Source organism: Botrytis sinoallii (genome assembly GCF_014898435.1).
Source record: "Botrytis sinoallii strain Bc 23 chromosome Unknown BSIN_020, whole genome shotgun sequence".
Taxonomy (NCBI): domain Eukaryota; kingdom Fungi; phylum Ascomycota; class Leotiomycetes; order Helotiales; family Sclerotiniaceae; genus Botrytis; species Botrytis sinoallii.
In genome coordinates, this window is record NW_024066047.1 from 163,828 (window position 1) to 188,700 (window position 24,873).

Genomic DNA, 24,873 nt, shown 5'->3' on the forward strand with positions numbered 1-24,873 from the left:
CTGATATATGTATCCCGTCGCCTATCCTATGCGCGGAGAGTTATACAAACGCCGTCGCATCAAATTGTTTCATCCTAAGTATCCACCAATGCCAATGATTTCTGCCAAAATTCAAATTCTTACTCCAATGTACTGTACTGTTCGTTCTGTTGTACAATCATTTTTCCTCCCAAGCGCTGACCAATTTGGTCTTCTTCTTGGGTGGTCCGGATTTACTGGAGCTTCAGAAAAATTAGTAATTGGAAACAATAAAAGGATGCGAGGTTCACTCGAAACCATAGACGTTCCAGAGAACCAAAAAATGGAGTGAAGGGGATATGGAATGAAAGTGCGATCTGAGGGAATACTTACTCGGAGTCTGACTTTGCCAAAGCCTGTTCTTTCGTCCTCTGCTCAGCAGCAGCCAATGCCAATGGTCTCATTGTCTCTCTTCTCGCAGCTTGTTTGGCGTACTTGGCTCGAGTTTGAGCCTCGTTGACAGGTCTGCCATGTACCAGATTGGTGAGGGCTGTCTCATTGGCTAAGTTCTGGCCCCGAGTGAGCTTGTACGAATCGGGGTGGTTGGGACAGTTTCTGCCATGTGCTGCGTCGCCGAGTCTAAGGATATTTTCCCAGTCGACACCGCAAAGGTAGCACCAGGAGTTCCCACAGCGACCTAAGTATTAATTGTTAGTAATGAGTCTGTATGAAGAGATGTATCTATACATACATTGCATATGGTCACAGCCATCGCTTCTCACAACACACTCTTTGCATTTTGGGCAAATCCTAGAATCCTTTGCCAGCAGCTTAGCTGTAGCCTCTTCTTGCTCCAAACGTTCAATTTGTGAGTCGTCGACATCAAATTCGTCGCATGACTGTCCTTCGTGCCATGGTAACTGGTGTTTGACACAAGTCTTGAATTTACAATGGTCGCAAATCATCAATGGCTCCGGGCCTTCATGTATTTGACCTCCACCGCACTTGGGGCCTAAGCACATCACAAAGGTATCGGGTCTGGAAGCTTTTCTCTCAAGTAGAAGTAACTGTTTGACAATTAGCAATGAACACAAAGAATCAATGAGATTCACCGACCGTTCAAGTACGCCCGGAGATGCTTTGCGACGAACATCGTGATCAGTGAGGACAGCTGTACAAAGAGGGCACTTGATACCATTCAAGAGTCCATACTCTATATCTGTGGTGATCGATAGATCGAGACATTCCTTGCAAATTAAAGTATCTCGGTGATGACAGTCACCTGTGACATCAGACCAGGTGTTTACTATCAGGACATCCTCAGCACAAATAACACATTCCACTTTATCAGGTTGCTTTTGGGAACGATCATGTGCTTCGCCACTTTCTGGTTCCTCTTTGGTCTCTTCTTCTTCGTCTTCTACGTTTTCTTCATCGTCTTCATCGTCTTCGTCTTCGTCATCGTCTTCGTCATCATCTTCGTCTTCACTCTCTGTCTTATCTTCACTCTCCTCCTCACTTTCCGAGTTTTCTTCGTCATCCGTGCTGTTGGGCTCCATTCCGAATTCACCATTATCAGGTTCGGCGCCGAAGATGTAGTTGTCGCGTTCGGGATTGTCAGGATCTAGATAATAAGTTCAATACAATTTTCAAGCAGGTGTAAATACAAAAGGTATGGTAATATTAGAGGGTATATAACTTACGTTGAGGGAAAAGGTCAAAAAGATCCATTCCGGGGTTGCGTCTCAAGGCTTCTTCTCTATCTTCCCACAGCAACTCGTAACCAGAGTTGGCGGAAACACCAGAATCGGAACTTGACTCATCATCAGAGCCCTCTTCTTCATCTTCGTCCTCTTCGTCTTCTCCATCTTCTCCGCTGGAATCTTCCGCAGGTGCAGTCACGGGATGAGTTGATGGAAGATCACCACCATTTTCGAACCATTCCTTGACTTTTACAGAAACTTCTTCATCAAGACTTGTTTCAAAAGTCTGGAGACGAAGAAAAAGGGCAAGTCTATCACCCTGGTTTTCTGGGAGTTTTTGGTAATGTTTTAAGACATGGCGCATCTTTCTTGCATCATGATCCTTGAAATTGAGTCCAAAGACCTTGCCCGACTGGTAGTCAAATGCCATTGTGAAAAGTGATCGGTTTTTTAAAGAATTTTGAGTAATTCGTTTCAGTTGGATTTTTCTGGATGTCTTGATCTGGATAAGAATGTCCTTGATCAGAGAGATTGTTGAAAAGGTTGTTGTAAAATTGATCTGTGATTGTGAGGATGGAAGATTATAAGGAAGTTGAGAGACTCGAGATTGCCTAAAGCTACTGTAGCTCGGATAAATTAGGCCAATTTAATACATAAATTAAGTTTAGGCTACCGCTCGGACTCCATCCCCTCATTCTCATTCCATTTGACAGAAGTGAATAACGTGATATATATAATTTACATTCATTGTTGAGTATGACATTCTCATTCTCATTCTCTTGTCTTAATTGGTATATAGAAGTTAGAAGTTAATCACATATTAAATTATATTGATTGGTTTCGAGTTTGAATTTGCTTCCAAAGTATCACTATGGGTTTCCATCATCTATTTTCTTTCTTATTTTCAATGTTCATCAACCTGCCTACCTAGTAGTTATATGCACATGAACTTCTATTTATCTCAAACTCTAGTAGTTTCTTTGGACTGCCAGATTAGTTCTCGTTTTCTTCTTCTTCTAGCCATCAGTCAATTTTCAGTGTCAATACTGTCAAACATGGTGTATGATCATGATGTATTTCAATGACTGGGCTCATACTGTTCTAATTCAATTGGATTGTTTGTATTGGTCAATGACTCTCATGATTTAATGAGTAATATTGATGTGGCATTCGATCATCAAACACAACAGTAGTTCCTTACCCTACAGCTAGCTAGCCTTGGGTGGTACGGTAATGACGTTTTTTTTTTTCTTTACTTGCAGACAAACTCAGCACCTGTACATCAACGACTACAAAGCAGGTGATATCTTTCTTGCTTTACCCAACTTGGAAAACGACATGGACTCTCTTTCTGCTTCTTTTTTCAACAGCAATGGTGTACCTGTGGCTATCCACTAGCAGCTTTGTATGGCATACCTAGGTAAACTTTGAAAATTCTATAATATAACAGTAAATGGCGGAGCTATGAAGGGACTTTTCTGGCTCTCCAAAACATCTGCTTTGTGGTGTTCGCATTTGACTACTTTTTAACAGAACTTGAGATAATCCACCACTGAATACAAGTTCTGCTCTTCTACTATTGATACCAGTGTTTTCACTGATCATAATTCTCATTCAATCTCCCTGAAAACCCTCTCTTTTGATGATACGCAAAGTGACGACTGATTTGTCTGAATACTCTATACTGGTTGAGCTCTAGACATACCATCTGAGTAGCACTATTTTGGCAATGCATCTGTACAATCTATGATAACATTTTTAGTCTATGGTTAGTCATCGAAAGTTTTGACAGAATATAAAGAGATATGAGAATCTCTGAATACTAAAACAGTGGTTCGTAGTAGTCAGGACCTTGTAATAAAACACATTATAATAAAATTCCAAGTAATATGACCTTCGAGGCTCAGCCCAAACATGTGAAACATGAGAAAGAATTACAATTCATAGGTTACTACTATCCCTGGTAGACTACTACGTGCTTTATAGATTGAGTCATGTATTTCGATCATCATATTCGCTTTTTTAACTGGCTCTTTCAATGACAAACAATACAAAACTGTTTTACAACCAGACACCTAGAGTCGAAATAACATGGCAGTTCAAAGCTTCAGTATCACTACCAGTCATTCAATGGCAACTTGCCAAGTATAACTGATGAGTTTGTTCTGAAAGAGATTTGGCACATATCAAACTTATCAATTTTTAAAATTGGAGCAGGCCACAACTCTATCATTCAGTAAAAATACTAGAAATCTCATTTCCGCCTTGAATTGGCCACAAAAAGGAGATGTGGACATGCTAAATGCAACTTCATCTCTTAGGACCTTTATTTACTCAAGTTTATAGGTACCAGAGGCTTGAATTTGGCAGGCGGATGCGGTAGTTGAAGTGATGCATGCGGACTGGTAACTAACAATCTCATATCTGTTTAGATAGTTTTTGCAAGTGATGAGATCTCCTTGAGCTCGACTCCCTGCTAAACACCGCTGCATTGATTTCTTACCTTTCTCTCTATACCTTTCACATTATTCTTGTATCTGATGGAGGGAGAATGATGATCAATGCACCACTTGACGTCTCATTTGCGAAGAACATGTATTAAAAATCAAGCATATTATTCCTTGCAAGACACCTTCAGCAGGTAGAAAACTTCGGCTCTTTGAGAAGTTGTTAGTATTTCACAAAATGATTTCTGTGCCTCAAAATGTAACCTCATTTGCAGACCGAGATTCCCGTGGAAATATCTAGAGATTGGACGAGAGCCTCGTCAAAGAAAGCAAGAGGTTTTCTCGTAAAGGTTCATGGTGCTAGGGAAGGCGCAGGGGAATATGAAAATCTTGAAAATTGGTTTCTTTTCCAGTACCTTATTTTTTACTCCAACTTCTGTCAACTTGCTCACACTTTACACGTATTCAATGTCCGCAATGGTGATAATGTTCCTTGATACTGATACTCATGACAAGAGAATTAGTATTCAAGTTTGAACGGGAGGTCATTTCGCTGCAATGAAAAGTTCTGGAAGAAATTCCTTATCCGTAAATCTCGATGCTCAATCGCCAAATGAATTCTTGCGACATCAATGCAGTACCATGGCCGGCTCGGCTCCTTTCTCGAATTCATCACCACACCCGGACTTTGTGCCGAATTTTCGGATATCAGCTGGCACTTATCCGAAGATGGGTTGACTCAGAGATTATGTAAGCAATATTTTCCCGAACATCAAAACTTTTCAATCCATCCCATAGAATGATTTCAATATCCTGAGGGGAAAAAGAATCTTATTGCTTCCACTTCTCTTATCACCTATGGAAGTTCATCAACTTCTCTTCGTCCTGGAAGAAATTAAAAAAGTCGCACCTGAAGACGCGCGCTTAATTACGACTGAAGCCAATTCTTCAATTGCCTAGAAGCATTGCAAACGTCAATGGAGTGCGTACGAAAGCTTTCTTGATCTTGCAAACACCTCAGCTCAAGTAATAGAGATTGCTAATTCCCAAAGGTCCTTTGGTGAAGAATTTACCACCTTCAATTCTCTACTCATTGGTTGCCTCAAACAACGCTCGTTTGGATCGTTTTGCAAGACACCATTTCAAAATTTTGATGACGACTTCCAACACCACCAAAGAGCAAAATGTATATATACAGCCAGCAGTGAGGTGAGATCTTCTTCAAGAGACATCAAGACTTAAGCCAGACTATAACGTTTTTTCAAAGCGGACTTTTCAAGAGCCCAGACTCACCGGGGTCATATCTCCACACTTCCAATCGCACGAATCATCTTTGACACCGGAACCATTATCCACGAAGCACACCAGCCTCGTTCATTCGTATAGGTAGTACTTTTTCGTGTTTCCAGACAAAAACGTACGCATCATCACGTGAAATCATGGGACTGTCCACTTCCCAGTCACTAGCTTAGCACAGAGGCCCGGGAGAGGCTAAATTGGAGTGCTGAATAGTGCTGGCGTCCCAAATATTACAAATGTCAATATGTAAAAATAGCATCTTCGCGACCTGACTTTATCTCTCGCGAAAACCAGGATCCAGATTTACTTTCAACATTCGATGCACAAAAATCTCTCGGTCCTGTCAGTAAGCCATGTGCAAACTTTTTATGACGACATGATCCTCCTCAACACCCTCTCCATATTACAAACTTTGACATCTTATCCACATCTTCTTGACTGATGATATATTTGTTTCATGTATATTGAAACCCCAAAGCTATGGGTTTTTGAGACGGAGATACTTTGCACAAGGCTATATCACGATAAGAAGAATACCCCGCCTTCAAAAAGTTACCACATGTTTCGATATGGATAACAATCCCATCTTCTCCTAATTTCGGTTTGTGAAGCTTACCCCTTTGCACAACGCGGTAACCGGAAGAACGGTTTCGTCATGGTCCACTTGAGGTGAAAATCTGGCTAGTGCATGCTTAACCGATCTTTTGATTACGTTCCTGAACATCTCATGCCGCTGTCCGCAATTTGCCCGTTCGTTCCTGGTTATTTATGGATCACTCATGGATGGTCTATGAAGACATTGTTCAATCAACAAATTGTTCATCCCATACTATGGGTCCCAGCCGAGGGGTGCATTTTGTGGGGTGTTGAGGTTACGATGATAGACTCGTAGATCATGTCAAACCAAGTAAAGTGCATTGCATTGTTGTGAAAATCATCTTTCTCGGACAAATGTCACTCGATGAGCTGCATATTGATCAACATTTTAGCTCATGAGAATACTGGTTTCCACAAGGAATCGATGTTCGATTTGCATTGATTCGGTTCTTTCAGTGAGCCATTTCTTGTAGACTTCTCATGTACACAAAAGTCGTTACAAACCAAATCCGCGTCATCGCTTTTTCTCGAAAATTAGTAGCTTGGGAAAATGCCGACGAGAAAGTATATAGACAGCAGTTGCTTCCTCTCAAAAATTTCCAAGCCAACATCTTCAACCTTATAACTACAAAATTAACTTAATAATACAATAAATTCCACTCGTTAATCATGAAGTATTCCGCATCAGCATCACTCGCTCTCGCCGTTGGCGTTTCAGCTGCTTCTATCAAACGGGACACTTGCTCATATACCCTCACTTCATCAGGAGGTCAATCCAGTATCGTTGGTCAATTGGACGATGGACAACTCCGTGTCCTTGGCAATCACCCCACTGCAACCTTCACAATCAACAACAGTGAAACCACTGATTCCAAAGGCCGACCATGTTATTTAACATCAGAGGCTGACCAATACCAATGCGATACTGGTATGAGCGCCACAGGTGGTTTTGCTATCGGCGCAGATGGCACATACTCTCACTCTGGATCATCGGTCTTTTATGCATGCCCATCTTCTGACAACGATTACAACATCTATACTGCTCCTGTTGCTGGTCAGGATAAGTGTGTACAGATTGGATTGACTGCTAGTGGATGTTTCGCTCCATCTTCGTCCTCTTCATCAGCAAAATTGGGCACATCCGCATCCCAACAAGCTTCGTCCTCTACCTTAGTTTCATCAACAAAGGCCTCATTGTCTGCTTCAGTCTCAGAATCTTCAAAGGCTTCGGTCATTACTGCTACCACGACTCAGCAACAGACATGTGCTGCCTCAACCGTTACTGTAGCTCAAACCGTTGTTGTCACCCAAACCCCATCTGCTAAGACTATTTATGTCACTTCGACTGCGCCCGGTCAAACTATTGAAGAGACTCAAACTCAACAGCAGACTGCACCAGCTCAAACTGTTGTGGTTACTCAAACTCAACAACAAACATGTGCTGCGCCTTCAACAGTTACTCTCACCCAAGTTCAATCTGCCGCTCCTTCTACAGTTACCGTTACTCAAGTGCAGAGCATGACTGCTGTTTCCACGAAACAGGTCACCGCCACCGAGTCTATCAAAGCTTCTAGCGCCCCAGCCACTTCCCAGGCTCAAGCCACTACAAGCGCCGTTTCCACACCAAAGGCTTCGTCTGCTAGTTCAATAGTCTCCTCCATTATCTCTCAAGCAAGCTCAGTTGTCTCTTCGGCCACATCCAAGGCCTCGTCCACAGCTTCAGCTTCCAACTCTTGCCCTACTAACCTTGACGGCACCTACTCTTCTCCCAACCTAATCATTCCCGTCTCATCTGCATCCCCAGATAAGGCATACGGTACCTCTTACGATGGAGTCGTCAACAGCACTGTCTCTTCTCTCTTCAACTTTGACATTCTAGCTTCATACGCTTCCAAGACTTGCTCCCTCGTTTTCCTCTTCCCCACTCAAGATATGCTCGAGACTTCCTCATATACCTTCTCCGGTTCCGGAACCATTGATTTCAAGCAATTGAGCACCACTGTTACCACCAGCTCTACCTATAATTCTATCGGAAGCACTGCAACTGATTTCGGTAGCAAGACCATCACACCTGGTTCCTGGACTGTTGTTGACACTTTCGCTTGTCCAGCTGGACAGGCTATCAGTTACGAGATGAATGCTGGTGGAAGCGACACTGATTTGTGGTGGTTTGAGGATTACAACCCATCCCCGATCGGTCTTTTCATCACTACTTGCTAGATTTGGATCTGAAATGATCTAATATCAAGAGGAAAGTTGAGATAAGTTAAGAAAAGTTTTCGAGATATGAATTTAAATGAGATGAGATATGAAATGCATTATAATCTTCGGTTTCTTTCTTGGGTATGGCTCGTATTGGAGGGTAAGGATCGAATGTATACACCCAGGTAGGGAATGTATTCTGGGGGCGGTGTTTGGGTTGGACATGGATGAACATGTCTGGAAAAATGAAAGACCTAACACCATTACGTTCGTTATGATATTTGAGTACAGTACAAATTTTGTACATGATTTGTATATTCTTTTGAAAGAGAAGAGATTAATACATAGAATGATAATAAAAAAGAAATGACTATCAGTACTCAAGAAAAAACGGTATGAAGATCGTTGAATCATCAGAATGCTTGAACGAAGGGCAAGAATGGTGCTATTCATTGGGCCAACTTGTCAAGATCAAGTTGTAATCTTCCTCTCCAATTGTCGGAGAGTTTGCCATACAAAATCTGGCAATTCTGAATCTAAGTTCCAATCTAGATGTTGAGGGTCTTTGGGTCTGAAAGATCAGGAAGATACTCGACCTTAAGATTGTCTGAGTTCTACTCATGTAAAATCAAAGCGAAAGGTTGATTGACCAAATTCGAGAATCGGAAAAACAATGATCGATTGGCAATCCCCTCTCTAAGCACGAATCTCAAGATCTGAATGCCCATCCCTCATCAACGGCCTCCAAAAGAGGACTTTCCAACACGTAAACCAATTTATCTACTCTCTCCTGCCCAATTTTCTGTTCCCATTTATTTCCTTGTTTCATCACCACCCCACAAGCCACAATATCACAACCTATCTTCTCCAACAAATCCCAGGTCGTCTTCAGTGTTGCACCAGAACTCACTGCATCATCAATAATAACACATCGTTTTCCTAGAACCAGAGGTAATTGATGCGGATCCAGATATACTTTCTTCAACCCCAGTTCGGGGGATGTAATGGATGATACCGAAGCGGAGAGAGCATCATCGTACCAAAATTTGCGGGAGTAGCCTAGGGGTATATATCTTTCTAACAACCGTTAACTCTATCCTTGATTCATTTTCTCAAGTAGTATTCTTGACAGGTGACAGACATACTTAAACCCAAATTCCTAGCCACAAGCGGAGCCAGACTAAGACCCAAAGTGGGAAGCCCAATAATAACATCCGGCTCAAAACGACGCACGAGATCGGCAAGAAAATCGGAAAGTATATCTACTACTTCCATGGAAGCTTGGTTAACCAGAAGTGAGGCAACCGCATGCTTGGGATTATCTTTCAACGGCCTGATTGGGAGAACTAGGAAACGGGAGTCGGGTAGCTTGGCTGGGAACCCATATTTATAGGGCGGATTTTGCGGGATGTGGTTGGATGGGAGAATGGTTTGCCAATATGTGGTTGTAGGTTCCGTGAAATGGGTTATTGGCGGAATGGTTTGATTTGGAATAGTACTCGAATCGCTGATAGTTGTCTGGGTGCTCTTTGGCTTTTCGGAAAGCTCTAGACTTTTATCAGAATTCTCCCGATTTGCATTCTCACGAATAATTACATCGTCGGTAGACTTATCATCCACTTCGTAAATCTGTATGTCTGTGGTGGGCTGAGGCATTTTTCCTTGAGATATCACATTGCAGGGAGGAGGTGAAGTTGATATGTAGGACGGTACAGGGTGGGGTTGCTGACTCATGCGGAGATTTTGTTTGTACCTTCAACAACTACCTCCCGGTAGATGATGCGATGACCAGGTGGTATGGAGACCAGGTCTTTAGGAATCTCTCTATCATAGTACCTGTTTCGATAGAAGATTGAGCATAGTTTGTTTAATCTGCATTCAACCCTCCTTTTCCAGAAAAGGTTCACAGCGATTCACACGACAACGATCTTTAGTGAAGTCGTTGTAGATTTCCATTACACAGTTTCTTACATCTGCCAGGTCGCTAAGCTAGGTAAGACTAATGGAGTATTTAAACTCTGCCTACTTCTTGCCAACATGTGAAGCTTCTCCAGTTCTCACATGCCACGATGCACGTGGTCCATCTGGGCTCCCCACGTTCCTGCACGTATCGATAATCATTTTATGGTCAAAAATTTCCGTTCTGCGTAGTGGCTTGAATTGAGAGATTAGGGTTGAGCCTCATGAAACCGATCAGTTGAAAGTAATTTTTGCTGTCTAGATTGTGGAAACTCAGCCCGTTTCTTGGCGGTGGTAGATTTTCTGACACATGAAAGATTATATCGGGGTGAATTTGCTCCATGGTATGTATATATCATCTAAGAGCTCTGGGGAGGTGCGCAATATTTTCAGGTAGGTTTTGATATCGATGACCTGTAACGTTGCCAGATCAAGTGGCCAAGAGCAATAACGTCAATTGACAAGTAATGGTATTGATATTCTTTATTGACAAGTGAGGAAGAGCTAATACGATACTGGAGGAGCTTCTCTGGGTATTCTGGATAATAAAGAAAAGTGCTTTGGAGTGTAAGAGGAGATAGGACGCTCATGCACTACAGCAAGTTTGCTGTCGAGGTATGCAGTTATGCTATATCGGACTTCAGCCTCCCAGCAATCCTGGTAAGCCATTTTCTGCAGAGCTCGGATAACTGTGTCAACAGCGATGAGTAGGAATCTTATTGAGGGCCGTAATATAAAGGCCATAATAATGTGGTGGGCCAAGTTCATTTTGTTCAAGATAAGACGAGATCAGTTTGTTTTGTAAGAATTTGAATCCTCGCCATGTTTTCACACCTCAAGCATTTTTTTCTTTCTCTGATCTTCTATACCGCTGTTTTAGGTAATCAAACGCCAGCATTCGATGTTTTAATTTCCTCGAAGTTTAATTCTTTTACAAACAATGGTATAGCATTGGCACCTTTTGACGGGCGTTCTTTGCTGAAGTCATGAATAAGTCAAGAGTGCTTACCTGTGAAGACCCTGGATATGGTCTATGCCCCAGTAAGCTATCTTCAACCTTGTTTTAAGGAAATTATAACAAATACCAAGACAACCTAGGCTGTTGTCCAAGAGACGAAAACTGCTGTGGAAGTAGCTTCTGCGTCAAACCTGGAGAGAGTTGTTGTCAAGGTTTCACACGCGAAGTTGGATGGAACCAGTGTAGGCAATAGTATTTCCCGTATTTCGTATACGGGTTAGTTTAGTGGTGCGTATCGAATTTTTTCGAAATACGTACGTATGTGGTATAGAATTCAATACCACTGAAAGTATTCAATATCATTTAGTTATTCAATACTATTAGCAATATACTGAAATACTGGAATCCAATATAAATAATACATTCCTATCCAAATTAGGCTAGAAATAAGGGATTCCCATTCAATTTGAAATAAGGAATGGAGTTTTATTACCTAATTAGGATAGGAATGTATATTTATATTGGATTCCAGTATTTCAGTATATTGCTAGTATTCTTTAGGCATATGAATATGTACGAGAGTGGTATAACCTCCTTTCTATACGTACTAGCTGCAATATCAATATGCTAATACGCGCCACAGTTTCACTGTAGTATACTATTGCCTACACTGGATGGAACTGCTTCACTTATCTTTATTGCTACCCGGATGGAGGTAAATGCTGTTCGGATGGAAGCTATTGCACTGCTGGAAATATCCGTGTGAATGTAAGGGGTAGCATCAAATGTTGCACGTATTTAACATATTCTGGACATACTTCTGGTAGTGTAACTATCAGTACACCTGGTGCCACCACCGCTTCTACCGGCATTCCATTGCCAATTAGAAAACTTCCAGAGCCATCTATTACTTTGACACCAATAACAGTGTATGAGTATTATCATTACACAATTACATGGTTAGTTCAAATCCCGATCCATATCAGCATACATCCCGACTAACGAACACTCAGGTATTACTGGAGCTACTACTATTACTACTACACCACCAATGCAGACCTAAGCACATCTACCCGCTCAACCCAGATGACAACCACAACTACAATCTCAGTCTACGAAACCAACTCCGCAGCCGCTTCATCCAGCTTCAAAAAACTCTCTGTCGCCCTCTCATTCCCAACTCCTGCTGCTGCAACACTTTCTACGCAAATTTCATCAAGCTCGCCTGTACAGACTGAACAACCACTGATCCTCACACTGAAGTCAGCATGGATACAAATTTTTTGCGAGGGACTGGGCCAGCTTTCTGTAGCGTTTTTGGCACACCTTCTACAACAACTAGTTCTGTGACTTCGAGATCGATTAGTTCGTCAACGGCTACTCTAACCGCCGGCGAAGGTTACAATTAGTGGTGCTTCTGGAATGAGAATGAATGGGCAATTTCATTCTATTACCGGTTCACGGTTTGGTGCTTGTATTTTTTCGTTGTGGTTGCTCTAAAGTGGAGAGGTCTTGTTCTGTTGGGTTTGTGATCTTGTATGATACTGGAAGATATTCGCTATTTGATAGTATGTAATACAGTTTTAATTCGAAGGATATGCCGTTCGTGTTTGCACTGGACATTAATCCATTCGTTTACAATCTTTGGGAAGATCGTTATTGGTATGCATGTCCTCTCTATTTAATTCTCAGTACTAAATCGATACCTCGAATGCTTCAGTTTGGACAGATTCCTTACTATCAAACAAGGAAGGTGATTTTCCATTCTAATCTTCTAATTTCCATTTGCTACTCTACTAACTAAAAGCCAATTGATGTATGCCAAATCATTAGAAAATATTTTTATGTTGATTCAATGTACATAAAGCGAGTGTACCTAGCGATCAAAATGGGGAAGAAACGTCTAGTTTCTTTGTTTTAAGGCAATATATAAATGTTCCAATTTAGAACTCGAATTCTCTTGAGGTCTGAGAGATCGAGAAGACACTCGATCTCAAGTTTATATCTATTCATACATATACATCAAGAAAGAAGAAGGGGTCACATCTGACAATCGATGGTCGACATTAACGTGGGGTGTTACAAGGAAATTTGAATGTTGAAACTCACCAAAAAATTAGATTCAAATCCAGCGCGTCCATGCCGAAACCAAAAGAAAGAATATACCATACGTGAATGCAGACATTTTCGTTCCTCCTACACCTCACAGCAGCAAAAAGCTCGTTTCTAAACCATGAACTGAATCATAAAATCCGGATTTTAACTTCCAAGACTTGGATGGACTAGCTAAGCCGCTTTCTTTGGAGAGCTCAGCATAGTGAATTCCCGCTCTTTCTTGAACCAGTGCGTAATAATAGGCTGACAATTTTGCTAATCTGATGCTGTTCTCAACTAAAATGCAGTAGGTATACTAATAACTTCGCGATCCAGTTGTCGTGAATAAACCGTATACATTGATGCGGCAAATGACATGTCGAGTCCAATACTGTCGTACCATGAAATCACATCAAGCAACATTTAAGAACCTCTTCTTTCGTCCAAAACATTGAATAACAAACAACGTCTCCCACACATTATAATTTAAATTATTAGTGTAATCAACTCAAATAATCTACTGGTTTCCATATCGTCCGCAAATTTAAAGTTCTTTTATTAACGATTTAAAATCTTATTACAACCCTTTGTGTGGTCTACTACAGTGTATTGTCGAACCTCCGAACAAATGGCTTCCAACCCAGAAAGACTTCCTGGCGATGTTCCAGAGAATAGTCGCCCGTTGACAGCGTCTACATCAACCAGCGAAAGAGCTGCGCTAACAATCCATGAGCTATCGAGCACTGTGAGAAGTTCCACAATATACACTTCCGCAACTCGCATTGCAGATGAATACCCGCCGTCTTTAATCGTCCCTAGAGCGCGTAACAGGCCATCTACAAATGAAACAACAAGTACCTCGACGGTCGACGGATATGGATCAGAACGCCTCAGCTATACAAATCCTAGGGACAGAATTGTTTACCGAACTCAGCGTCCCATTGATCGAGTTGAGCCTTACGTCTCAATTTTTCAAATTGATAGGACGTCATACCTCGCGTGTACGGTTCCCGGACAATCTCGATGAGACAACCTCTGGTTCACGTCCTACGGTTGGTGCTAATTACGGTTCACGTGTACGACGCATGAGGGACAGTAACGGGAGGGATCCTGATCGAGATTATACTCCGACACTATATGATCCTTTGCCGGCTGTAGCAGCCAGAAACCATCCCAATACCTCAGATCCCAGCTCAGTCTATGTTCCAAGAAGATCTAGGCCTTTCCCGCTTGTAACAGCCAGAGATGCGCCGGATACCGGTCGAGTCTACAATCAGAGAAGAGAAATCTATCGCCCGCGTGTGAGAGCCACAACTCTCAATTTCGGGAATCCACTCCCGTTTCTACTCACAACAGTGAGCAAACACAAACAACTCCCGACGTCAACTCACCACAAGATCCCGAGGCATCAACCACCGTCGGCACAAAACGAATGTTCCATCTGTCTCTCTCCCTTCCCCCTCCTCCCAATGCCGTCCTTGTGCACCCATGCAACCACGAATTCTGTCTTGTATGTATCCAGACCTGGATCCAAACCCAACGACAAAGACCCAATGCCCGACCAGTAAACTGTCCCTTCTGCCGAGGTCCCATTAACAGAATCGTCGACCGGGATGGAAATATTATAGAATATCAAAGAAACAACGTTCCAGCTGTGGTTGCGGGAGCTCAGGGAAGATTGAGTAGATTGCTTGGAGGTGCAGTTGCGAATGTTGCTGATTCAACACCAAGAGCGTCGAGCACAATGGGTGGTGCGAACGCGTTTGATGAGTTTAGAAGAACATTGAATAGGGTGGGACCTGCGGGAAATATTAGTGAGCAGGTTGCAAGAGCACGAGAAAGATTGGATGATGCAGATGCGGATTCAAGCCGTACAGCAAACGCGACTGATGTGACTAACGGTGCTTACGGCTGGTGGGTTGAGTTGTAGCTTGCATTGATCGAGGAGCATGGAGAGATGGGGGTTCTGAAGGTCGGATAGAAGAGCTACAGAAAGAGGACGCATTTTATTCTGGATGCAGGGGAATTAGCATTCGAGTGCAAATTGACGTTGCGAGTACCACATTGACATGATATATAGCTCAGTTTAATCTGAAGCTATGGCCGAGGGCATAAACATATTTACTATCTGACAATGCAAACCGATTGCAATCGTGAAAGATGTGCAACCCTCTTCACTTTCACAACATGAAAACCTGACCTTTGAGCTTCTTGTTTTTAAATCCAGGCATTGACTTCTCTTATTTGTAAATTGTGGGTTCGAAACATATAACAAGAAATAACAGATCCTCAATAGGACTCTAGATATCCGAAGAGATTCTCGACTTGCCCATCAACTTTTACGGCTTTATATCACTTTCGTGGCTCTTGTGAAGGACATTGTCTCCATCACAATTGCCTATCTCCTCGTTGTTTACTTGGCTACAGTTCAATTCCCAGACAACGTCGATGGTCGAGTTCTTGCTCACTTACTGCGACTTCAACGAGATCTAAATCTAAAATATCTTGAGCGGCGACATTAATAGGAACGACAGGAACAGAACTAAAGATCACTATCCACTTGTCTGCCCTTTGTTTAGGTCAAGGTAAATGAAATTCTCACCTCATTTATTATATCACAAACTGACTACTCAGATCTGTTCATCGATCTTACATATAAAGCTTTTTTCCTGCGCCGAAATTCCAAGAGTGTGGCACCTATCAATGATTCCATCAGCAACTCAACCAACAACAAACCCAAGATGCCTGAAAAGGAAGATTCTGGCCACGACAAGGAACCAGTATTCCAAAATCGAAACCCTCCACGTGCCTGGATGACCTCATCAGAATTCATCGACATGAACGACGGCAAGCTCCTAGAGCATTATCTTCGCACCAATAATTCCACAGCTTTGCAGCAGATCAGACCACGTTTGTCAGGTGAAGGGAAGGTGACTACTCCAATGATGGTTTCCGACCTTGGTTCCTCCATCGACTTCTTGCAAGCTCCGAGGGAGAATCCTTCGTTATGCGGAGGTTGTGGCAGTTACCTTCCCCTGTTGTACTTCAGGCTCAACTGTGTAGGTACTTGGTGTGCGAATTGTTTGCGGGCTTTCATCCGCCGGGAATCTTTGGCCCCAACTGGTCAATTTGAGTTTGGTTTTGGGCCCGCTGCAAAAATCTTCATGAAATCTGATCTCGACGACCGGTATCGACCTCAGCAGTCTTCGGATTATCAGTTACCGCCTTTGTGAGAAACCGAAGAGATTAAGATTTCCGCACAAAGGTGTAAAATCTCAGTCCGGAAAAGAAACATAGTGTGCTTTCTTCATGGCGAGGAAGAGTATGCTCCAAGCCTCCGTTGAGATATTATAAAGCAAAGCTTAATTGAAAGGGGGGTGGGACCACTGATCTGCTTTATTGATTCCTAGACCCTTGAAAAAAGTAACTGGCACAGCCATCATATAGGTAACGAATGAGAGTTCTTGTTCACCTGTCTCCCGATTTTGCATTGATGGCGTGAACGCTGATACCTAGTAAATACCCAACACACTCCTCGTGATGATCCAAAAGAAGAATCTAGAAGCCGCCAAACACGAGGAGCATGAGCCGAATGGTAACTAAAATAGCTTTTCTAGGATGCCACTAGAAGGGAGAGAGCTTCCATTTCACCACTTTCTCACATACTATGTGATCTGATTCTAGGTAGACCCCGCAACGCCAAGAAGAAGTTGTCATTGCGCATAAAATTCCAAGAAGGCTAAATGCTACTGGGTCACAACTTTCAAGATCGACATTTCCAATAAACAATGTGCAAGAGGATTCTAAACCAACTGAAGGACCAATTCACTCCCTTTCCTCCAATTAGAGAAAAAGACGGGTTTCTTTGAGAGGTACACGTATTGCAGTGCCATAGAACTCAAGTTTCTTTGGAAGACTTCAACGAACAGAGCAAATAGTGCATAATATCTGGAAGATGCATAGCTGTATGTATCTGGTTCTTCAGCATGTTATATCCAAGTGATAGACCTTGAAATGAGATGTTGAGATGTTTGCAATCAGAGGAGACAATCTCGGTATATATTGAATGTCTTGGAGAATAAGTAATCCTAATTAGCATTCCACGAGGTGTGGATTTAGAACCTCTGCGTATTCGCAATCTGCGTACAAGGTGCGTCTATAATAAGAAGACGTTTGAGCTTATCATCTCACCGCCGTACTTTTTCCGGTGGGGCACGGGAACATCCGAGAACACTTTCCTATGAAACTGATCTTTAATATCTGATATTTGACCGAATGCAATCATCCGATAATATAATTTACATAGGTAAAATACTATACCCGGCTCATATACCCGTGGTAACCGCCTTGCATTTCCTTCGTCTTCCCCTTTATCTACCGAGTTTGAACAAGTAGCAGAGGAGAGCTACTTCAACTACCTACACACGTTTTGTTCCTGTTTTGTAGGATTGGCCCAGCAAGGTATTGTATTTGGATGGATGATCATATAATCACATCTCATCAACCTCGTACCTCGCATACCAAGAAAGCATATTAAGATTTCCAGCTGATTGGCACAAACTATATCTTCACTCTATGAAAGACCAAGCAACGATACTTTTACGTTGAGTTTACAGTTGAACCTACCGTCAAAATACCCCTGGCTAGGATCTATCCCAAAACGCCACCACCTGCATGACAATAGGATCATTTTGATCATGTACCTGCTTTTCGTCGAAGCTTTTCAATCTATTTTTTTGACAGAACGAGAAGCATACATGAAATAGCTTATGAAGAGATTAGCGATCAACTCAAATATATGGATCATGCCCACCTTTCTGGATGTCGGCTACTGTGGAAATGCCCGTGCAACCCGAAAGCTCCGTTGACTTTGGACTCTTTGTTTGTTTCTGAACCTCAATAACAATTTGCAATTGTAGGCTGACTTACATTCCAGTATCGACGACGAGCAGGTAATTTGAAACGTCTCGGGAATCGAAAGGTATATGTAGGGAAATGTACAAGCCTTTAACCCTTAGACAGTGGGCCGATTGAGCATCTAGATATCCGCCGCGTTTTCGGAAATTTAGCATGTCCTTACTTTCCTGAAATTTCTAATCGTTTGCTCTTTGTGGCAAAAGCTTGCGCGGCGCTCATAGCAATAGCGACGACGAGCATACGACCCTTAGTAGGGTCAATGTAAGCACTTGGGCAAGTACCGACAAACTGGTAACCTATACAAATCTTCACACTACTGAGCGTTGGACCGGAAAAATATCGGAATTTTATCATCCATCACTTGTTGTACAATTTTCTCCCCGCCATGGCAATTATTTCGACATGCAATGCAGAGGAATATTTCCGACGAGAGTGCCTGGAGAGAGGTATGGGCTTTCAATTTCATCCTCTAATCTCGGAGGCGCAGTCGGTTCGGGCTGGTCACTGCTTGGCTGCTCATTTTAATCAATCTATTCCGCAGGTTATCAACGGCGTCCATTGCGCTACTATAAACATAGTGGAGATTTTTCCGTTGAGAGGGGGGGTTATCCGACTTTCATGCACCAATCATCTTGCGAGATGCAGGGGTGTTTTTCCGGGGCAAATGTCATTCAATTCCTCTTGGCGCAGATGGCGATTTTGGTCTCTTTGTAAAAATATAAATACATTGACGCCCTGAGAAGGCTAATCACTTCAGTCGCCATTCTCCAACCTTGAATCAACGCATATTGAAGTCAGGCCTCCCTCAAAGAACTTTCCAATCATGCGTTCCTTTGCCCTCCTCTCCTTTGCAGCTTCTTTGCTCGGAAGCGTCTCTGCCAGCCCTGCTTTAGTAAACCGCGCTGTTGCATTCAACCGAACTGTTGCTCCAGCCGGTGCAATTGTCATTGACCAAACTGGTACAATTGCCGGCTCCTACACCACATTCCAAGCGGGTGTTAATGCACTATCCGCCACCACAACCGAAGCTCAATACATTTTCGTAGCTCCTGGTATCTACTTCGAGCAAGTGTATCTCCCACAAATCGCATCCAACCTTACCATCCAAGGTTATACCAACGATGCCCGCGAGTACTACTACAATGAAGCAACGCTCACCTACAACCTCGCCCTCATCAACACCACCTCAGATGATTTAACCGCCACGTTCCGTGCCCACAACACCAACACCAAGGTGTACAACATGGTCATCAAGAACACATTCGGTCACATTAACTCCAATGGACAGAATCTTGCTCTCTCCTCCTACGCCTCCAACGTCGGTTACTACGCAACCCAATTCTGGGGGTACCAAGACACCGTTCTCGCCGAGGCCGGTTACCAGCTCTACGCCAAGTGCTTGATCGTCGGAGCCATCGATTTCATCTTTGGCGAGAAAGCTCTCGCCTGGTTTGAAAAGAACGATATCCGCACCATTGCCAATGGAGCCATTACCGCCTCCGGTCGCACCAGCGACGCTGTTGATTCCTGGTATGTGATCAACAACTCCAACATTGCCAATCTCAACAACAATCTCACTCCATACAACAACTACCTCGGACGACCATGGAGAGATCACGCACGTGTTGTTTTCCAGAACAGTTTCTTGGGTGATAACATCAAAGCGGCCGGATGGCAACAGTGGAGCACCTCGACTCCAAACACCGATGGAGTTACTTTGGGAGAGTGAGTGATCCTATCCAAACCCAAATATCAAATCCTGCACCCTCAACTAACCATCCCCACAGATACAACAACTTCGGACCCGGAAGCGTTCTCGAAGAAGGCCCCCGCGCAAACTTCAGCTCCCAATTGACAGCGCCCATCGACATCACCACCGTCTTGGGTACATCCTACACTAGCGAGTTTTACTACGATGCTAGTTACATGTAGAGAATCATCGAGTGTGGCTTGTGAAAATTCTAGTATATAATTTTTAAATTTTGATTGAAGAGGAGAGAGCACATGGGGAAGTTTGTAAATATAATATCTGATTAATATATGTAATGAGAATTGAACGGTCTAATCATCATACCCTATCCGACTTCCGAGGACTTTGAATCTATTGTGCTTTGTTAAGTGTTATTTATCATTGTGAGTATTTGATAGACAACGCTTATTCAAACATCTCGAAATATTTCACAGCTGTGTAAAAATGATTTTTTCTTCTTTCTTCTCTGTTTGGTAGTGCATATTATTCAACGTCAGTTATACCAATTTACACTACCATCTACTTTGCAATGGCTCGTTACTATCCTATAATGAGTATATAACCAGACCCCCTCAAATAATCACGCAATATCCATACGTCTTGTGATGTACGATGAATTATATACAATAATACAGTCATACTTATATCCGTAGCCTATAATCCCATAATCCCCCCATAGCCCATATCCCTATCCCATCTCCCATCTACTCCCATCCTACAACTTCCCCCATATTTCGCAAACCAAACACAGGATTTATAAATAAAAAACATACAAATATATCTACCTACCTACTTACTATAAACACACATCTCCATCCATCCATCCTCCATCCTCCCCCCTTCTCCTCCTCTTCCCTCCCGAATTCACACACCTCCCCCCCCCCCAATCTTTCCCACCCATCATTCCCTCCATATAATATATAATATCCAACCTCCTCTCCAATTTTCACTCCCCCCTCCCCGCCCAGCCCAGCCTTCCCAAGTCACCTAATCAAACCTAAATCGCATCAAGCAAGCAAACTCCAACCACCCTACCACAACCGAATATCCCATCCACAATCTGTATCCTATCTAACCAAACTAACCACCCTACCAATCACACTATTTCCCATTCCCATCCCCATCCCCATCCCCATCCCCAAAGCCATTCCCAAAGCCACACAACAAAACCCACCCCTCCATCTCCACATCATACTCCCCGCCCAAATCTGAACTCCTCCCCCAAATCTCAAATCTCAAATCTCAACCCCCTCCCCCAAATCACAATCACAAACCCAATCACAAACCCAATCACAAAACCCAATCACAAACCCAATCACAAACCCAATCACAAACCCAATCACAAACCCAATCACAAACCCAATCACAAACCCATCACAAACCCAATCACAAACCCCCCCCAAAACCCTCAACAAGCTCACCTAGAATACTAATATAATACAACATTATATACCATATATACCATATATACCATATATACCATATATACCATATATACCATATATACCATATATACCATTTATACCATATATACCAACAACCCCAGTAAAACAAGTTAAAACGAGATAAATAAGCTGAGATTAATAAGCTGAGATGATATAATACGATGATATAATCCATATATATAGTTTACTTCCTCATATCCTTTCCTTAGATTCTATCTCCTCTCCTCCCTTTTCAACCCCTAATTTCTTATTCCCCATACTCCCTCAAACCACCATTTCCACTCCTCTGACCTCTCCATTTCCACTGCTCTCCTCTCCCTCCTCCTCCCTCTCTCCCTCCTCTCCCTCCTCTCCCTCCTCTCCCTCCTCTCCCTCCTCTCCCTCCTCTCCCCACCATCTACCTTTTATTCTTCCCCCTTCCCCCTCCTCTCCCTCCTCTCCCTCCCCCCTTCTCCCTCCCCCCTTCTCCCTCCCCCCTTCTCCAAACCCTCTAATCCTCATCCCCAAAGTACTTTCTTTCATCCAGCCACTCTACCGACCACACAACATCCACTACATCCACACAACATCCATCCACTACACACAACATCCACTACCCACCCATAAATCTCAACACCACACCATCACAAGCATCAAATCATTCTTCCCAAACCCCCAGATTCTCTCTCTCTCTCTCTCAAAGGTCTCTCCTTACATCTTCGAACCACCCACCGGTTATCCCGTCATCGAGATATACTAGCCTATCAAGCTACAGAATCAAAAGCAGGAACAAATACCCTAATGAACAATAGTATTATCAATCAAGACTCGAAATCACATACGAAGCAATCATCACAGCTCCGCTCAACTCAACTCAACTCAACTCACCACCTCACACCTCACACCTCAAATCCAATATAGATAAAACAGATAAAGACGTATCTTATTATATTCTTCATACATCATATCCATATCTGTATCCACCTCTCTTCATCCCCCCTCATCCATCCAATCCCCAAACCCAATGAATGCCAATCCATCCCTCATATAAAGTAGAAAAAGTTCATTATCTATGTACAATATCCCCCACGATCCTATTCCATTCCGTTCCAACCGATCCCATTTCATTGCAAAAAATATCCGGATAAGTTCATTTCAATTCAACTCATCCCATCTGAAATGCCAAAAAATATCCCTCTCCCCCTTCCGAAAACGCCTTGTAGTATTGAAATTCCACTTTGCCAAAAAGGTTCAAAAAAGAGATTACTCCACCAAAATGTTCGCCATTCAATAGCATTGCATACGATATTCTTCCTGCAATTCGCTTTCTTTTCAATAAGCCCATCAAATTCCACTGAATTCCCATCATTAACCACAAAGAAAATTCAATCTACGCATGCAGACACGCACACATTCATCACGAAACTGTCTTTCCTCCACAATCAGGAATTTTCACTCCATCCTTTAACACTCTGTTAACATCCATAATACCCCAATGATCTTCCCAATTTTGATCTCCTGAATTGTATTGAATCTTCCAAGGTTCATCAAATGCTTCGAACCAAAAGTAATTCGTTCCATTTGTGATTGCATCGCAGACCCAGTTCTCCATAAAAGTGTTCAGTTCCGTGATTCCTGCCACACTACCTTGAGCACAAGTAGTAGCAGCACCACAATCAGTACCACCTTGTGTAGGCCATCCAGTTTCCGAGATAATATTTTGAGATGCATTAGTCTTGAAGGCCACATCATGGTTTTGCCAAAAGTCCCATGTCCAACCAGCACTTTCCTCAGCCGTAACCCCAGCGAAGAAGGGATGAATATTAGCCATTACAAAATCGACTGCATTAGCGAGCTCTGCGGTCCAGTTGTCTCCAAGATCCGAAGAGGCGATTGGGAGATCGATACCACGAGTTGTCATATTAGATTTGACATCTTGGATGATAGATGTGAGCTCGGAGGCAGTCATATCTTTTCTATAGAGAACCTCATTACCAACAATAACACCAACAAAAGATGCTGATCCATGTTCATCAAAGATCTTGTAGAGTTGCTCGAGCTGACGAGTATTAGTAGTAGTATTTGAATCCTGCCAAACACCCAACCAAACTTTAACGGTACCATTCAATCCTAATCGATCAATAGCATGTAACACCATCTCCGTTTGATTACAATCAGTACCATAGAGACGAAGGGTGTTGCTGAGTTGCGAAAGCACAGCCACATCTCTTGTAATGTTGTTCTGACTTGCTGGGTATGTCAAGCAAGCTGGGTATTGTGTATACATTGGTGTGTAATCGATTCCGGGGAAAACCTTGTGCAGGTCAGGATTGTTCAACAACTTCTTAATCTCTGCTGAATCCTTGTTAAGATCGCCATTTTTGGAAGTATCTGACGATGCAGATTGTCCGTTGGTGACTCCATTTTGGGAGACTCCTGAATCCGATCCCCCTTTCGCATTGCCCGCCAGTGTACCACCGACAGCTCCTCCAATCACTGCCGCTAAAATTAAAAATCCAACCAGTAAAGCAATCCATAGTCTCATCTTTTTGTTACCCCCCGGTGGTTTCTTCAACCATTCGTTTTTTTCCACACTAAGATCATAAGTATCCGTCCCAGTATATCCGTTTTGTGCATTTGTAACATCATTGTATTGTATATTTTCCCCATTCGCATTCGTATTCTTCTTTCCAACAAGACCACCCAAGGCTCCCACAACACCGCCAGCCGCTATAGCTTTTCCACCCGGAGGTGTTCGTGATCCGCTATCTGACATTTTATTCAAACTCAAGACAGAAGATCTATTAACGCGTCTATATCCCAAACCGTCGTCTCCGTCGTCTGCAATTGTACTCGGGTCAAATTCAACCAGTTCCGGGTCAATTGCCCTTGAATATCGATTATATGGGTAAGGAGAATCCGTGTAAGGATCTAAAGGAGGATTTCGACCAGAAATAGTCGAACGTGAAGAAGGAGTTGACATTCCGGTTGGGAACGCAGCCGCATTTAAAGGAGTCAGAGATGATGTTGATGCATCTTGTCGTGGAAACGGGCGTTGGAATGGAGACTCTTGGTATGAAGGTTGTGTTGGATCATATCCCGGGGCATGTCTTGTGGCTTCCACACCACCTTCCCTGGCATTTGAATTTGCGACACTCATAGTAACGCCGTTTCTACCACCCGCAGCTTGATCACTAAAATTACCTGGACCCGACGTAACGTTTGTGTTATTGTTTTGATTGCGTATTCTAGATTCCTGACTCGATTGTGACGACCGATGTGGTGGAGGAATTGGTGGACTATCTATTATCGGACTCACAGGTTCCACTTCCCCATAGTTTTCTCGTGAATGTAACAATGAAGCAGAATTTGACATTCCAATCTGTTGGTTATGTGATTCTTGAGCTTGCAATGAATTTGGTGGTGAGGCGAAGTTGAAAGGATTACGCGGTTGCGATTGAGGTGGTGGTGGTAAAGGATATCTTGGTGGAGATGTTGGTGGAGATACGAGTGAAGAGGAATCTTGAGGATTAAGATGAATATCTTCGAAAGAATATCGTGACAT

At 42.8% G+C, this 24,873-nt stretch overlaps 8 protein-coding genes across 8 annotated transcripts; 5 read left to right on the top strand and 3 right to left on the bottom strand.

The window, feature by feature from the left end:
• Positions 1 to 157: 157 nt before the first annotated feature.
• EAF02_009468 (uncharacterized protein) lies at positions 158 to 2,091 on the bottom strand (the record flags this gene model as incomplete). Its single annotated transcript, XM_038905516.1, has 5 exons — positions 158 to 221; positions 352 to 655; positions 710 to 1,025; positions 1,071 to 1,582; positions 1,662 to 2,091. 5 exons carry the CDS (start codon positions 2,089 to 2,091, stop codon positions 158 to 160), a joined length of 1,626 nt encoding a protein of 541 aa, XP_038754574.1.
• A 2,994-nt stretch (positions 2,092 to 5,085) lies between these two features.
• On the top strand, positions 5,086 to 5,498 carry EAF02_009469 (uncharacterized protein; the record flags this gene model as incomplete). Its single annotated transcript, XM_038905517.1, has 3 exons — positions 5,086 to 5,090; positions 5,161 to 5,317; positions 5,376 to 5,498. 3 exons carry the CDS (start codon positions 5,086 to 5,088, stop codon positions 5,496 to 5,498), a joined length of 285 nt encoding a protein of 94 aa, XP_038754575.1.
• A 1,175-nt stretch (positions 5,499 to 6,673) lies between these two features.
• On the top strand, positions 6,674 to 8,224 carry EAF02_009470 (uncharacterized protein; the record flags this gene model as incomplete). The annotated part of the gene is made up of 1 exon (XM_038905518.1): positions 6,674 to 8,224. One exon carries the CDS (start codon positions 6,674 to 6,676, stop codon positions 8,222 to 8,224), a length of 1,551 nt encoding a protein of 516 aa, XP_038754576.1.
• Positions 8,225 to 8,915: 691 nt separating this feature from the next.
• EAF02_009471 (uncharacterized protein) lies at positions 8,916 to 9,862 on the bottom strand (the record flags this gene model as incomplete). The annotated part of the gene is made up of 2 exons (XM_038905519.1): positions 8,916 to 9,283; positions 9,352 to 9,862. 2 exons carry the CDS (start codon positions 9,860 to 9,862, stop codon positions 8,916 to 8,918), a joined length of 879 nt encoding a protein of 292 aa, XP_038754577.1.
• A 3,983-nt stretch (positions 9,863 to 13,845) lies between these two features.
• Positions 13,846 to 15,147, top strand: EAF02_009472 (uncharacterized protein; the record flags this gene model as incomplete). Its single annotated transcript, XM_038905520.1, has 3 exons — positions 13,846 to 14,071; positions 14,127 to 14,572; positions 14,740 to 15,147. 3 exons carry the CDS (start codon positions 13,846 to 13,848, stop codon positions 15,145 to 15,147), a joined length of 1,080 nt encoding a protein of 359 aa, XP_038754578.1.
• An 811-nt stretch (positions 15,148 to 15,958) lies between these two features.
• EAF02_009473 (uncharacterized protein) lies at positions 15,959 to 16,450 on the top strand (the record flags this gene model as incomplete). The annotated part of the gene is made up of 1 exon (XM_038905521.1): positions 15,959 to 16,450. The coding sequence occupies one exon, from the start codon at positions 15,959 to 15,961 to the stop codon at positions 16,448 to 16,450; it is 492 nt and encodes a 163-aa protein (XP_038754579.1).
• A 2,507-nt stretch (positions 16,451 to 18,957) lies between these two features.
• On the top strand, positions 18,958 to 20,066 carry EAF02_009474 (uncharacterized protein; the record flags this gene model as incomplete). Its single annotated transcript, XM_038905522.1, has 2 exons — positions 18,958 to 19,859; positions 19,922 to 20,066. 2 exons carry the CDS (start codon positions 18,958 to 18,960, stop codon positions 20,064 to 20,066), a joined length of 1,047 nt encoding a protein of 348 aa, XP_038754580.1.
• Positions 20,067 to 22,725: 2,659 nt separating this feature from the next.
• Positions 22,726 to 24,873, bottom strand: EAF02_009475 (uncharacterized protein; the record flags this gene model as incomplete). Its single annotated transcript, XM_038905523.1, has 1 exon — positions 22,726 to 24,873. The coding sequence occupies one exon, from the start codon at positions 24,871 to 24,873 to the stop codon at positions 22,726 to 22,728; it is 2,148 nt and encodes a 715-aa protein (XP_038754581.1).